Below are 15,147 nucleotides of genomic sequence, written 5' to 3'. Positions count from 1 at the left end.
GAGATTCCAAAACCACTCTGGGTAACCTGTTCAGTAATTTACTACCCTCCTGGTAAGAAAGTTTTTCCTAGTATCTAACCTAAACTTCCTGTGCTGCAACTTGATACCATTGCTCCTTGTTCTGTCGTCTGCCACCACTGAGAATAGTCCAGCTCCATCCTCTTTGGAACCCCACTTCAGGTAGTTAAAGGCTGCTATTAAATCCCCTCTCAGTCTTCTCTTCTCCAGACTAAATAAGCCTAGTACCCTCAGCCTCTTCTCATAAGCAGGGATCCAGGTTTTCTGTTTCCCATAGAAAAATGGAGAAAAACGCAGATTTCCCCTTTTAAAATGAGAAATCTGCATTTTTCTCAGGTAATGGGGAAACACGCAGATTTTGCACTTTTGCAAAGAGTTCGCTGCAGGCTGGCAGAGTTCCAGCTGGCAGGGGGCTGGGAAAGAGCGGGAGGAGGGCAGGCAGACAAGGGGCGCTATGTGCGTGTATTTGCACGTGGCTGCCAAGCAGCCTGGAGGGCAGCTCCTGCATTTAGGTCTGGTAGTGGGGGGAGGGAGGGAGGGGAATTGAGGCCCCCATAGGGAGTGAGGGAGTGAATTGGGCTGGGCTGGGGCGGTGGCTGCTGCCCAGCCAGGCGGTGCATTGGGCTTGGGGCCCAGGGCGGGAACACACGACCATAGGGCCCCAATGGGGAGTGGGATGGGGCTGTGGGTGGCTTGTTCAGGGGGTGAGGGAGTGGGGCTGGCTCTTCGCAACTGTGTGCACTCCTGGGGAGGGCAGGGGGGACCCATGCCCTACAGATCTATGGGAGGGCAGGAGCGGGTGTGGGCTACCTCTTGCAGGCTCAGGCTCCCTGCCCTGCTGCCTTCCCTGGGGCCCCGCAGCTCAGCAGGCAGGACCTGGCACAGCAGGAAAAAGTAGGACTGGCCAGGGAAGCTCCTTGCTGCTGCAAGCCCTGTGTTGCCCTGTAGAGGTGCCCCCTGTCCACCCTGCAGCAGCATGGGCATCCTGGTCTGCCCTGTTGCACCAGGTACTGTCCACTAAGCTGTGGAGGCACTAGGGAAGGGCAGCAGGGCAGGGAGCCAAGCCTGCAGTGGGCAGCCTGCAACTGCCTCCACCCCATTCACTGATCTGGGGACCACAGGTCCCTCTGGCCCCCAGGACTGTGTACAGTGGTGGAGAGCTGGCCCCCCCCCCCCCCCAACCAAGCCTGCAGCAGGCAGCCCACACCCGCCCTGCCCATGGGCTTTGGTCCAGCTGTGCTGACCGCAAGAGGTGGGGTGTGGTAGAGAGCTAGGCTTGGTTCCACTGCAGCAGCCACTGCCTCCTGCAGGCAGCATCTCAGGCTTGGCTGCTGCTTCAGGGGACATGGGGCTGCAGACCCAGATCCCTGGCCCTGTAGCCCTGGCAGCTGGGGGCCCCGTTTGACAGAGCTGGGGGACAGACAGGGAACTGTGTGCGGGGTGGGGTGGGGGGTGAGGGGCACCAGCAGGGCCAGTGGGTTGGTGGGGGCAGTGAGAGGCAGCATCAGGGCTGGCGGGGGCTGTAGCTTGGGAGTGAGGGGCTTGGACCTGCATTCTGTGAGCTAAGTGGGCAAGGGGAGCTCTGATTTTCCATGATAAAAACTCAAAAATCAAATACCAAAATTTCTAGGTTTTTAGAATTTATTTTATTATAGTGATTAAGGCACTGATAGGCTTCCAAATTACTTGTACATTGTAAATATATCAGTAAAACCTTGTGTTGGATCCCTGTTCATATGGCATGTGTCCCAGCCCCCTCACCATTTTGGTTGTCCTCCACTGGACTGTCTCCAACTTGTCCACATACTTTCTGTAGTGGGGGGCCCAAAACTGGACACAGGACTCCAGATGTGGCTTCATCAGTGTAGAACACAGTGGAATCTGCTGGCTAAGCTTCTATTAATGCAGCCCAGTGTGCTGTTAGCTTTCTTGGCAACAAGGACACACTGTTGGCTCATATCCAGCTTATTGTCCACTGTAACCCCCAGGTCTTTTTCTGCAGAGCTGCTGCTTAGCCAGTCAGTCCCCAGCCTGTACAGGTGCATGGGATTGTTCCGTCCTAAGTGCAGGACTTTGCACTTGTCCTTATTGAACCTCATGAGATTTCTTTTAGTGCAATCCTCTAATTTGTCAAAGTCTCTCTGAATCCTAGCCCTGCCCTCCAGTGCATCTACTACTCCCCCTAGTTTGGTGTCATCTGCAAACTTGTGGAGGGTGCACTCCATCCCATCTTCCAAGTCATTGATGAAGATATTGAACAAAGCTGGCTCCAGGGCTGACCGCTGGGGCACTCAGCTTGATACCAGCTGCCATCTAGACATCAAGCCATTGATTACTAACCCCTGAGCCCAACAATCCAGCCAGTTTTTTTATCCATCTTAGAATCCATTTATCCAACCTGTACTTTCTTAGCTTGCTTGTAAGAATGTTGTGGGAGGCCTTATCAAAAGCCTTGCTAAAGTCAAGGTATATCACATCCACTACTCTTCCCCCATCCACAGAGCCAGTCATTTCATCATAGAAGGCAGTCAGATTGGTCAGACATAAGTCGCCCTTGGTGAATCCATGCTGACTGTTCCTAATCAGCTTCTTCTGCTCCAAGTGCTTACAAATGGATTCCTTGAGGACCTGCTCCATGAGTTTTCCAGATACTGAGGTGAGGCTGATTGGTCTGTAGTTCCTACTTCCTTTTCTTAAAGATGGGTACTATATTTGCCCCTTTTCAATCATCTGGGACCTCTCCCAATCACCATGAGTTTTGAAGGTTAATGGCCAGCAACTCTGCAGTCACATCAGCCAGCTCCTTCTACCTCCTCACAACCTTGCCAAACTCATCATCAAATGGTTATCTGATCAATAAACACCAAGCAGGGTCACACCCTCCCTAAGCAACAGATACAAAACCTTCCAATACATCTCCACTATCATCATAATAGGCGCACCCCACAACAAAACCTACTCTACATGTTGTATGGATGCTTAAGCTGCCACATGGGCACAGAACATAGTGCCCTGTGTGCATGCTTATACATCCATACTGTACATGCAGTGGCATCACAAATTGTGTGAAGAGTGCCAAATATGGCAATTCTGTGGCTAGGTAACTGTGGGTAATTTACAGTTTCATAGAATTTTTGGTTTTCCCTTCTGCAATCCTTTATTAAATATAGTCGTAAGTAATATACCATTTAGTATAAAGATAACTGTTCCATTTAAATGTGACCAGAAAATTTCCCTTTTTGTCTCCCTCTTTTTTAAAAAATCTTTTATCTCCTGTTAGGATCTTGTTTTACTCAGTCTCTCAGGGCACTTCTGCTTCTTGTCTTTAAGGGCAGGGAATTAGCCGTGACTCAGGCGCCGTCTCCCCTCAGATACCCCTGAAGTACAATTGCCCCCACTTAATGTCCAACAAAAAAAAGGAAGTAAAGAAAAAAAAAGCAATGATAAACTTAATTTTTGTTGGGACCAAACAAACAGCCGCGATTCCCTCCTCCTTATTGTTTCCGATGACGTTCCTTTTTCTTTTCTGAGTATCCTAAGAATCAACTTACTTCACTGGTGACTCCCGGTTCATTGACCTCAGGTCCTGTCTTCTCCAGTGCACAGGACCAGCTCCCAGGATTCTCCTGCCTCAGCAGTCTTTTTTTTTCCTGTCTCGAGCCATTTATCGCTCCTTGTTCTCTCTGCTCGCCGTGCCGCCCCTGCCGGGGTTTTTCTATCTTAAAGGAACAGCTGCTCCAGAACTAGTGTTCTCCCTCCTCTAGCTCCTTCCCTGCATTAAGTATTGTATTTGTATCCGGTCCCTCTTCACAGTAAGTGTCATTTGGATATCTAAAATGAAATGTGACTCTGCCCAAAATATCCTCATGGAAATCATGTTGGTGAATCCTACCCATTATTAGAACTGTCACAGAAAAATAATAAAGGACAGAAATACCTGATTACCAGTAGAATACTTCTCACAGAATAACCACTCCATCTCTGACCTTGCAGTCTTTGTCCTCAATGGAAAGCTACGCACTACTTCCAGAAGAAAGGTCCAAGAACAGAAATCCATTTAATTTACTGCTGGCGTAGGCCGTCTAAATGTCAATTGACTGATGGAACTGACTCCGTATAAATTACTCTTCCCTTCTGCCCCTACAGGAGCAAGAATATAGGAGCACTTGTGTGCCTGAGAACTTGTAATTACAGTGTTAGTTGGAGGCATAGTGTTGCCCCAACCTGTTTTTTGTCCATATACAAATATCCATAACTTGAATTAGGTGGTGCTTAAATTTGAGCAAGTTGGCCTGTTGCATAATTTGAAGATCAAATACTATTGACACTTGGGCTAGTAATGCAATGAGGGGACAACTAAAAGTTGCAGCTGAAGTGAGTATAACTCATCACTTGTTAACCCAGGCACTGTGATTGCTAGTTTAGTAATTATGCAGCTTGAGTGGCCTGCTTCTTGTGTAGATAGCCTGAGTCAGCTCTGCAGTAAAGACCTATCCTGAGCAACATTGCCTCCTTGGGCCACTTCTGGTATATCTGTACTGTGCTCCTGGTATGTCCCAGGAAGGACATTCTTGAGTATGATTTGGCCACTCCAGCTCAGACATGTCAGACCTGAAGCTGGTCTATGGTTGTCCCCAGAAGTGACTCTCAAGCACACTGGAGCCCACAGTCTTGGGAGCAGCAATGGGGGAACACCTGCCAGATTAGCTCCACCACCACGCTTTTGATTTGGGAGCAGGCATTTGGGTCATGCTTGGGAGCATTCCTCCCGGGTCATGCCAAAAACTCACTGGAAACATACCCCTAGAGCCCTGCAATATGTGCAGTACCCTTCACTAAAGTAAAAGTGTTTCTCAGAAGTAAAAGAGTATAAAAATCAGGCTGGAAAGCTTGCATTTTTTTAGTTTAAAAACTTGGGAGTGCTTATCATTTAAGCTGTTGATTTTAGAGAAATTTACCCTGACAGAGAAGGAAAATAGTAGATAATAAGACTGGACAAATTCTATTAGTAATGTTTGATGTGGTGGGAGACCTTGCTTATATATTTGGCTCCTCATGTTTTCAAAATGAGAAAATTATTAAACAGACAGGTATTCCAGTAACAATGTTTTTATTTTTCCTTTTATTTCCCTCTCAGATAATGGTTCTGGATCAGGAGAAGGGGGTGAGTACTCAATCCTAGTTGCACTAACATTTTGTTTTATTTTATTTGCATGCTTGTGGGTCTCTGATAGTTAAAGGGACACTCTTTCCTGCAAATGATGAAAACTAGATAATAACAATTCTTTTAGTTTGAATATTCTAACATAGGATGGACAATAAATGAAGGCATTTTTTCCAAGCTTTGATTTTATATAACTAGTTTGCAATTTGCATTTTAGCTACCTTGGATGTGGGATTTGGCTTAGTCATTTTGGGTGCATCTACACATATGCTTTAATGTGCATTAGCCTGTTCTAATGTGCATTAAAGCATCGCAAAAAATGCTGTTTAGTTAATGCACATTAAATTTAGTTTAGTTGATGCACATTGAGCATCAACTTGAAAACTGTGGGCGTTTGCAGGTGACACTTTAAAGCAGGTTGAAAGTGGGTTAAGTGCCTTTTGCACCACTTTAATGGCATTACTGTTTGCACATTCGGTGGTGTATTGTGCATTAATTCCAGCCGCTGTAGCACATTTGGCAGCATAATGCGCCTTAAATAACTTTGAGACACAGCAAAAGACTTTGGAGCACTGCAAACTAACACATCTCTGAGGAGTTTTAGTTTCCTACCCTACAGCTGTGGAAGGAAGCACCAGGCGGCAGTCCGGGAAGGCAGACTCCACAGAAGGAAAAAAAAAAGCAACGAGCCTGATCTTTTTTCTTCCTCCCTGTCCCCCCTGGAGCCTGCCTGCCTGAGTTGCACAGGGGCCCCCAGTGCTTTCCTCCGCAGCTGCATTGCCCCCTGGGACTGCCCAAGCTGGGTGCCTATGGGCAGGTGCCACCTGGCAGGGGGGAGGGGGCCGCTGCTGCCATGGAGGGAAGCACCAGCCCTCCCTTCCACTGCGCAGCTCAGGGACCGCTCTGCCTGCCAGCAACTCGCTCCCTCTCCCCACCGCTGGAGAGGCAGGTAAGGACAGGGCGGACATGGATATACACGACACAGGGATTTACTTCGCCCTAAATTGAAATGGTGTTTTTAAAAGACCACTGCTTCAATTTAGGGAGAATTAAATTCCCCCATGTTGTGTACAGATGCCCTGTGCTCTTTAGTTAATGAGCATTAAAACAGACTAATGCACATTTTCCTAGTACAGTAAAAGCTCTGTTATCTGGCATCCTCTGGGAATGGGGAATGCCGGATAAAAAAATATGCCAGTTAATTGAGCGGCCCTGGCCACTGTTTCTTCCATCGCGTCTGGGGCGTCCCTCCACCCCTCCCGCCGCATTGCGGCTGGCCACACGGGACAGGGAGGTGGGCCCCGCACAGCCTGTTATGCTTCTTAGCCGTAGGGGCTCAGAGAAACCGGATGTGCCACGGTAGGCACTTCTGGTTTCACGCTATCTTACAAGCCGGCATGCTGGTTAGTAGAGCATGCCGGCTTGTAAGATGCTGGTTAACAGAACTTTTACTGTACTTCACAAAGGAGGACACTTTTACATGTGTTCTAGAGTGGGGGTGTGTCACTTTAATTAAAGCAGTTCTGATAGCTGCTCTAATTAAAGCACTGCCATGTCTTCTGTATCAATATCCCCGCAGTAAAAAATGGTGGCAGGGACCCTTGAACTAAAGCTTGTTCGATGAGCTTTAGTTCAAATGCCCTCCCTACCATTTTTAAGTGTGGGACCGCTGATACATGAGACACTGGAGGCTGCTGGCAGTTACTGTGTGGTAATTGCCATGCTCCATCAGACTCAGTTGAGTCTACTACAAACACACTGGAATTGCAGTGTGTTGAAGCAGCCTTTGCATTCATGTACAGGTACCTGGAGGTACTAGATTTAATGCGCATTAACTAAAGAATGTTAATGGATGTGTAGACATGCCCTTTCAGTTTCTAGTTCTCACCCTTTCAGGGTAGCATCTGATAGTTCCCAGTAATGCAGGATGATGTTTAAATTTCTACAAAACTATGTTTCTTAAAATGTTACAAAGTAACTCCTGATAGATGTATACTTGGAATAAATATTATAAGCCATTTAGTTTGACAAATGTTCTTTTCCTAAATATCATATTTATTACATGTTAATTTGGCCTTTGTCGTATCATGAATATATTTTTAAAAGACTATGGTATGTTTTACATATGTTGTTTGATATTACTTTTTAGAATTAATTTTTAAATACATATGTGGTTTACAACTCTGTAATCACAGAATTTACATCATACAGTTGGTGTTTATGCAAGCTAAAGCAATGTCTCAACCCTGTTTTGGGAATAATAAGATAGCTAAATCCAAATTATATTCAGTCTTTGGTGAAACTGTGAAAAAGAGTACCAGTTTGTGCTAGAAAAAGAAGGGGCAGCACCAAGAACACGTGCTTATTTGGAAACAAGACAAAATGTTTACATGTAAAAAAACAAGATAAAAAGCATTATCCAAAGCAGCCATTACATATGAATTAAAAAAAAGTATGAGTGTTGTGTGTGAAATGCAGAGACCATTACCTGTTGTTGATCTTTGTCATCTATACTTCCTTCTCTCTTTCGTGCCATCCTCCTCTCCGAGCACTGAGGAAATAAATACTGTCCTGTTTAGCTGCTGCATTACTTCCATCTGTGATTTGTTACCCTGTTTTCCATAGCTTAGGGGCCAGAGTAAAACAGAAGTAGCAAAGCTACAGACCCAGACATCTATATTAAGGAGCATCTCAGCATAAGTGAGGTACCAGTCCCAGGTGTCTTAGTGCAGCTTGACATGAAGGACAGATGGATGACTTGGAGTCACAGGGTCATAAGACAAGCGGGAAACAGGGATAGCAAAATAGTTGATAAGACACAACCATCAAAACCTTGAGCAGAGGTTTGGAAAGAATTATAGACAAAAGTTATGTTAGGTGTTTTTCCAAAAAGAAATACAGTCTCTTGTTATGAATATTAACCACAGTAATGCTCTGCCTGCTGGCTGAAACAAATATAAGGGACCTTCTGGGATATTAATTCCAGTTTCCTATATTCACAGGCAATCACTTACCTAAGCAATCCCCAACTAGGCCACTTCAAACCCTCCCACAAAGCTACCAGGTACAGGTGCAAAACATCAGCACCACCCTTTTGATATGCCTTTGGTAAAAGCAGGGAAAATGAAGGCATTGCCAGTTTCCTGCCACTGTGGTGGCAAAGTAGCTAGTTAATATAAACTCAGAAGATTATAAGAAAAAAGAACTTGTTCCACACTACAAAGGAAGAAAAAACGCCTATACTCTGCCAGTCTGCCCTATAGGAAAAATTTCTTCCTAGTTCCAAATCTGCCAATTGGTCTGACCCTGAATAGAAGAGCAAGACCCTCTAGCCAGGAACCTCAGGGTTTCTAAGTATTAGCAGGGGTATCAGAGTGTACCAGTCCAAATCCCTGGCCTTAACAGTGGCCAAAGTTCCAAAGCCTCAGAAGAAAGCAACTCCCCCTCCCCCCAAAACAAACAAACAAATCAACAACAACAACCCAAAAACCTCTAAGAAAACTTGATGGAAACTGGTAGCATTCATGGGGGGGGCAAGAGGGGGAATTTAATTGCTGGCCTCAACCATTGATCAGAAAAAGCCCTGAATCATGGGACTGCCAGATGCCTCCCACACTGCAAGAAACTTATTATTCAACGTGGATGTAGGCAGCTGGGGCTAAGGACAGGCCCCAAGGGGCAAGTGGAGTGTCACCAGGGCAGGGGTACAGGTTACTGGAGCATTGGGTCAGGGCTGGGTCGGCAGAGCTGAGAGGGGAGATCTGAAAGATGTAGTCTGAGATGCAAGCTGAGGTCAGGTGCCAGGGATCAGGGAACAAGTGCCAAGTTCCAGGGAAGATCCAAGATCAGGGTCAAGGAAGCCAAGCCAAACCAGGATGCCAGGAAAACCAGAGAGAGCAGAGCCAAGTTTTAGGGGAGATCCAAGATCAGGCTCAGGAAAAGCCAAAGTTGGTTCAGAAGTCAGGAGACCATGGACAGTAGTGAACACAAGGCTTGCCTGGCCCAGCCTCAGTCTGCAGATGTGTTTAAAAGGGGTGAGTGGTGCTTTCATCAGCCAATCTATTTGCAGAGCACTGAGGTATTCTCATTAGCTAGGGGTCAGGGGCAGGTGTGGTAACTCAAGTGCTTGGCTTAGCCAGGCCTGCTTGATCAGTCCCTGACACAATCCAGCAGGCCAGCCTTATCCCATACATCCAGGTCCAGCCACATGCCAGCCAGACCCCATGCACTGACCTGATACTGCATGGCTGAAACTGACCATGTACAAACCTGATCCCACAAGTCTGGATCCGGTCATGTGTTGGGTCAATCCCACATGCCCAGATCCAGCCTCTCACTGGTAATCTGATGTGTAGGGGCATGCTCTCTGGCTTGCAGGACTCCCCATGGTCCTAAAATTTGCTATCAGGAGACTGGCAATTAATGTTGCTACCACTCCCCTGCTGCCAAATTTCTGGACACCCCAGGGAGCCCCATGAACTAAATGACACAGTTCTATGGGCTGGGTATGCCCCATGGGCATGGGGCTGAGCACCCCAGCTTAGCACTTTGTACTTTTAAACTTCATTTAGTTCCTAATAGTCCATTCCACAAGATTATGTCAATTTTCCTGTTTCCATAATGGCAATATTCCTTATCTCAGGGGTGGGCAAAGTCTGGCCTGCAGGCCAGATCCAGCCAGCCGTGGACTCCATTTCCCAGCAGTCCCTGCCCATGTGACTGGGGCTGGTTTCAGCCCACAGTAGGGTGCTGGGGTTTCCGTGGCCACCAGCCCCAGCAGCCCTGGCAGACAGCAGTGGCACCAGCCTCTTTCTGGTGGAGGGGCTGTGCTGAGGGTGCGCTCAGCTGCTGCTGCCTGTGCAGAATGGGTAGTGGTTGTAACAGCAGCACCACCACTGGGAGAGGTGGCTATGGGTAATTTGGTGGCTATAACCTTCCCGAGTCCCCACTCCTCCCTTGCCCCCAGTTCCGTCGAAGCTGGCAGTGTGCATGGCAGGGCAGGAAACTGCTCTGGAGCCAGGCTGGGATCTTGCAGCAGTGACAGCATGATCCAGAGCCAGGGCAGAGCTGCGATCTGCAGCCTGCATGCTCTGGACAGAGACATGCAGGCAGTGATTTGCGTTTCTGCCCTGACTCCAGACCACGCTGTCACCGCTGCAAGGAGGCGGGGTAGAGCCATGATCCACTGCCTGCACACCCCTGACTGGACCTTGCAGGCTGCAGATCTCAGCTCTGCCCTGGCTCTGGACGACACTGTCACTGCTGCAATATCCCAGCCTGGCTCTGGAGCTGCTCCGCATCCTGCTATGTGCTCTGCCAGCACTGCTGGGGCCAGTCTCCACGGAAACCGCAGCCTTGTGCTACCACACTGCAGCCGCTGCTGGGGTCTGCATGGAAACTGGCTCCTGTCATGCAGGTAGGGGCTGCTGGGAAATGGAGTCCAGCTGCCAGCTAGATCTGCCATTTTGCGCATCCCTGCTTTAATTTATTATCTTCTTCAAATTTCATGAGGTCGCATGTAGTTCCAGTACTGAAGCCACTGCTAAAAATGTTAAACGGGATAGTTAACTCATCCTCTAGTTAAATAACTCACCTTTTAGTCTAAACTGCCGAGCCAACTCTTTATTGTAGCATTGTTCCCCAGCTTTCCCTGTTTGGCCAGTAGTTTCCCATGAGGCACAGCAGTAAATCATTCCTTAAAAATTGAACACTTGTTTCATGTTGAGCAATGCAGCATTCAATCCAAAATGAAATACTTTCTTTTTTAGACAATAAAAAGCAAATAAAGTAAAAGATTAAAAAACATGACAGGAAAATGTACTGTCACTTGTATTTTCTCCCTTTAATCCATCAGTCTTTTGACTAGAGCATTCTCACAGAATATGGGGTACCCCGCTTCAGTTCATACCTCTGCTTGAGGTAACTTGAACCCGTATCTTTCACGTTCTGTAAGACTGCCCTAAGTGTAAGATCCTGTCTACCTCTCCAGTTGATGCTGTTCCATTTTGCATAAAGAATTAAACATTTATTGGAGGATGAACTGGAAACCAGCTACAAAGTTTCCAGATGTCCTTACCACCAGGCCTGAAAAAAGAAAACAAAACACTGAAGGTACATTCCCATGGGCAGGAACATGCATTTCCCTGGGAACAAGTATCAGTGGCACACCTTGTGCCGCTGCTACTTGTATCCAGGGATCGCCCATGCTACAGGTAGGGGAGGCCTCAACAGCCTTACCTGGGGTCTTGGGGGCCTCCAGGAGCTGCATTTGTTACTAGTTTGGCTTCAGCTGGCCAGGCTCATGTTTTAGGCAGCGCATGCTGCTGCCATGTGCACTGCCCCACTGTTTTTAGCTGTGGGTTTTTGTAACCTTGGGATCTCCCGGGGTCAGCCCCCCTCAACGCATTGCAAAGTAGCAGCACAGGGAATGTCTGTGTGTGCAGCATGTGGTACCATAGATGGGTCTGCAGTGCCACATACCACATGTCTGTGATGGTCTGGACATGCCCTTGCTGTTTTTATCTCCAGTTCAGTGAAGAATGGTGCACTTTACATCTCTTTCAAGCTAATGAAGCACTCAGTCTTTATGCGTGCTCCAGGGGTGAAGGGGACGCTTTAATTAGAGCAGCTCTTAGGAGCCACTCTAAAGCGCCTACAACATCTCCTGTATTCAGCATCCTGCAGTTTAAAATGGAGGCAGGGGCATTTTAGCTAAAGCTCATTCGACAAACTTTAGTTAAAGCATCCCGTCACCATTTTGAAGTATGGGGACGCTGAATACACAAGACACCAAGGCTGCTGGAGCATGCTAATTAGCACGCTCCAGCAAACTCAGTCGAGTCTGCTCTGACACGCTGCAATTACAGCACATCAGAGCAAGCATGCCGCACATCTGTAGGCATTGTCAGATACTAAAATGATAGGGGCAGAATAAGACAGAAGTGGAGATTATAATCACTAGAGGAAAGAAAGGGCTGCCATTGTATGGTTGTGGAAGCAAAATAAACAAAATGAAAATAGCAAAGGGGAGGTTTAACTGGCCAGACCCATGGTAATGGCCAGTTCAGTCACACCAGAATCCCAAACCACCAGTCTGTCTGCAAGAATATCACAGCCATCCAGGAGAATCTATAGCCTACGCCTGCGGGGGCAAAGCTATACAAGATAGTACAAAGCTTGATGGGAACCAAATCTGTAATTCTTAAGCATTCAGACTGTTATGATAAATACTGGTTAGATATCTAACAAGTCTTTTATGCAAGCAGTAGTGTGGTTGTGTATATGACTGTGATAATTGCAGAGTAGGCATGTGCATGTAGCTCCTGCTGTTCAGGAGATCCTTGTTTACATCAGATTTTTGAACTTGAACAACAGAGCAATAGTAATGAGTCTAAATTCTGTTATGCAATTACTATGAACCTAGTTGACTCAGATTGCTGTGTTATATCTGTCATACACAGAAGAAACTCCTTAATTATTGTGTAACTTGACTTTACACTAAATAGTCTCCTTCCTCAGAACCTTGTCAGCTGAAACACATTTAGGCAAAAAGGGCAGACTTAAAACTAATAAAAAAGACTATTAAATACTGGATTATTTCAGACAGTGTTCCCCTGAATTGTCATGAATCACAAAGAGGCCAAAATTCATGTAAAGATACCTCTAGACCATTTGCCAAGTCATATTTATGGTCACCAAGAAGTTATATTTTAGGAAAAAAGCAGGAGTTGTAGCATTTTGTAGTATGCCTGACAGAAAAAGATAAGCATATTACCTCCTTTTTATCAGTGGTGCCACACTTAACTAGTTTGCCCTATGACATTTTGAGCAAGCAGCTTCCAGTTCCCTGTGCTCTGAAAACATGGTATTCATAAACAGTTTCAGTAAAGTTACCAATCCTGCTTACATCAGTAGTATGAACCTTCAGTTCATTGTTTTCAATCATAGTAGAATGATGCTTGCAAAACTATGCCATCGATCACTTGTGGATATTGAACTGCTGAAGCCACCTGAGTGGTGTACTAGCTGAGTTGGTTAGAGTACAGTACTAATAATGCCCAGGTTGCAGTTCTATCCGTACATAAGATGCTTCAGGCAGGAGGTTGGACTAGATGATGACTTGCGGTCCCTGCTAGCTCTACTTTACAATTCTTACCCATTTGAAGATGTTAATTCAGGAACTACAAGCAACTTGAAGAATCTTATTAGCGCTCCTATGTTTCACTTCTTACTAAAAAGACTTAGCTAGCGAGGCTTGTTCTTGAAAATATTGTTTATTTGATACCACAGCTGCCAGTCCTTAACTTCTCTGCCAATAAAGATGTCAGTGAGTGCCAGTTGTGATGTTGATTTTATGGCACAGTCAGCTCTTCACAATGAACATATCTAAAAACACCAATGCAGGCCATCAAACAATTAATGGTTATTAGCTACCAATGTAAGCTATCAAACTGTTATCAGATGTAATAGTTTTCAGTTACTTCAAGCCTGCACTTCAGATTCAGATCAGTAACAATTTCTTACCTATCAGAAGCGTTCAAGGGGCAGGATTTCTAAATATCACACTGGTCAGGGAATATAAAACAATGATGTTAGACAGATGGTAGCTAATCAGTTTAGGATTTCAAGATAAGGAAATAACATTTTTGTAATACAGATAGTTAATTAATATTAAAATACATTTCTTTGGAATGCCCAATCCCTCTGAAATTTAGTAGCTAGAGTAGCTTGTGATGAACATCTGGCAGGTAGCATTTAGTAATTAATACACTGATATACAGTGTGTGCTTTTTAGTAGTTGCCATCTGTTCTTTACCCGTATGAGGCAGACTGGTTACCCATGGTTTTCACACAGGTGGAGTTGTATAAACATACAAATGTCAAAATCCTTATTATCGTTTTTCACAAAGGTCAAAATCTTGTTTGTTTGTTTGCTTATACAGAACTCCAGGTAGGTCTGTTGCAGAAATTGGAGGGAGATAACACAACCTTGTATTTCTATAAGCACATTTAACCTGACAGTCCCAGAATATGGGCAAGTGACCTTTTGAAGTTCTCCAATCCCACTCCAATTTGAAGTGCTTCAGATTTGCAGCATTTCAATATTGTATGAACATATACACCCCCTTACCGTCCCCTCCAGAGCACTTCAAAATGTCCATAGAAGTATATAATAGTGCCAGACTCCTGGCAGTAAAAATTTAAAATATTGCAGAGTACTTTTTAAATGAAAAAAATGGGAGAAAGCCAACACACAGAAAGAGCACAGAATCCCATATGGGGATGTGAAGCAGAAGGCTTGGTGCTCCTGCTGCTTTAAGGGCTGGCAGGGTGGCTGGAGGAGCAGGTGGCAGGTGTGGCCAGAGGCAACCAGGGCCACAAGACTAGCGAGTGGGCTGGGCTTAGACTGAACATAAACCCAGGCTGGAGTGGAGCTGGCAGTAAGATCCTAGAGGCTGCTGAAGGAACATCATCTCAGCAGGAGTACTGCAGCTCCTGAGTGCATGGAGAATACAGCCTGAAACAGTCTGGCCCTGCTGCTTCCAGGGAGAATCATAGAAAGTTACAGTTGGAAGGGACCTCAAAAGGTCACATAGTCCAACACCCTGCTCAAGGCAGGACCATCCCCAACTAGACCATTCTAGCCAGGGCTTTGTCTATCTGGGTCTTAAAAACCTCCAAGGATGGAGATTCCACCACTTTTCTGGGTAACCTATTCCAGTGCTTTACTGGCCTTCTCGTGAGAGAGTTTTTCCTGATACCTAACCTAAACTTCTCTTGCTGTGACTGGAGACCATTGCTCTCCCCCACCCTGCTCCGCATCCAGAAAGGGTACCCAGTGTTGGGGACAAGATACTGGACTAGATGGGCCATTGGTCTGACCTACTACAGACAACCCCCTCTTAATGCAGTTTTGCTTACCGCGGGTTCGCTATAGTGCTCATTTAAAATACGTACCCGGTTTC

The 15,147-nt window shown here is 46.1% G+C and overlaps 1 protein-coding gene across 1 annotated transcript in view; it reads left to right on the top strand.

Annotated features, from left to right (window-relative positions):
- Window positions 1-15,147, top strand: part of TMEFF1 (transmembrane protein with EGF like and two follistatin like domains 1) — a 255,117-nt gene that overhangs the window by 177,120 nt on the left and 62,850 nt on the right. The window contains exon 4 of the mRNA XM_090039085.1: window positions 5,156-5,182. Coding sequence (XP_089895211.1) covers window positions 5,156-5,182 — 27 coding nt within the window. The remainder of the gene's footprint in view (window positions 1-5,155; window positions 5,183-15,147) is intronic.

This window comes from Crocodylus siamensis, chromosome 3 (genome assembly GCF_052110815.1).
Source record: "Crocodylus siamensis isolate JL-2025a chromosome 3, ASM5211081v1, whole genome shotgun sequence".
Taxonomy (NCBI): domain Eukaryota; kingdom Metazoa; phylum Chordata; order Crocodylia; family Crocodylidae; genus Crocodylus; species Crocodylus siamensis.
The sequence above is the reverse complement of the archived record's forward strand: the minus strand, read 5'-3'. Positions and strand labels throughout refer to the sequence as shown.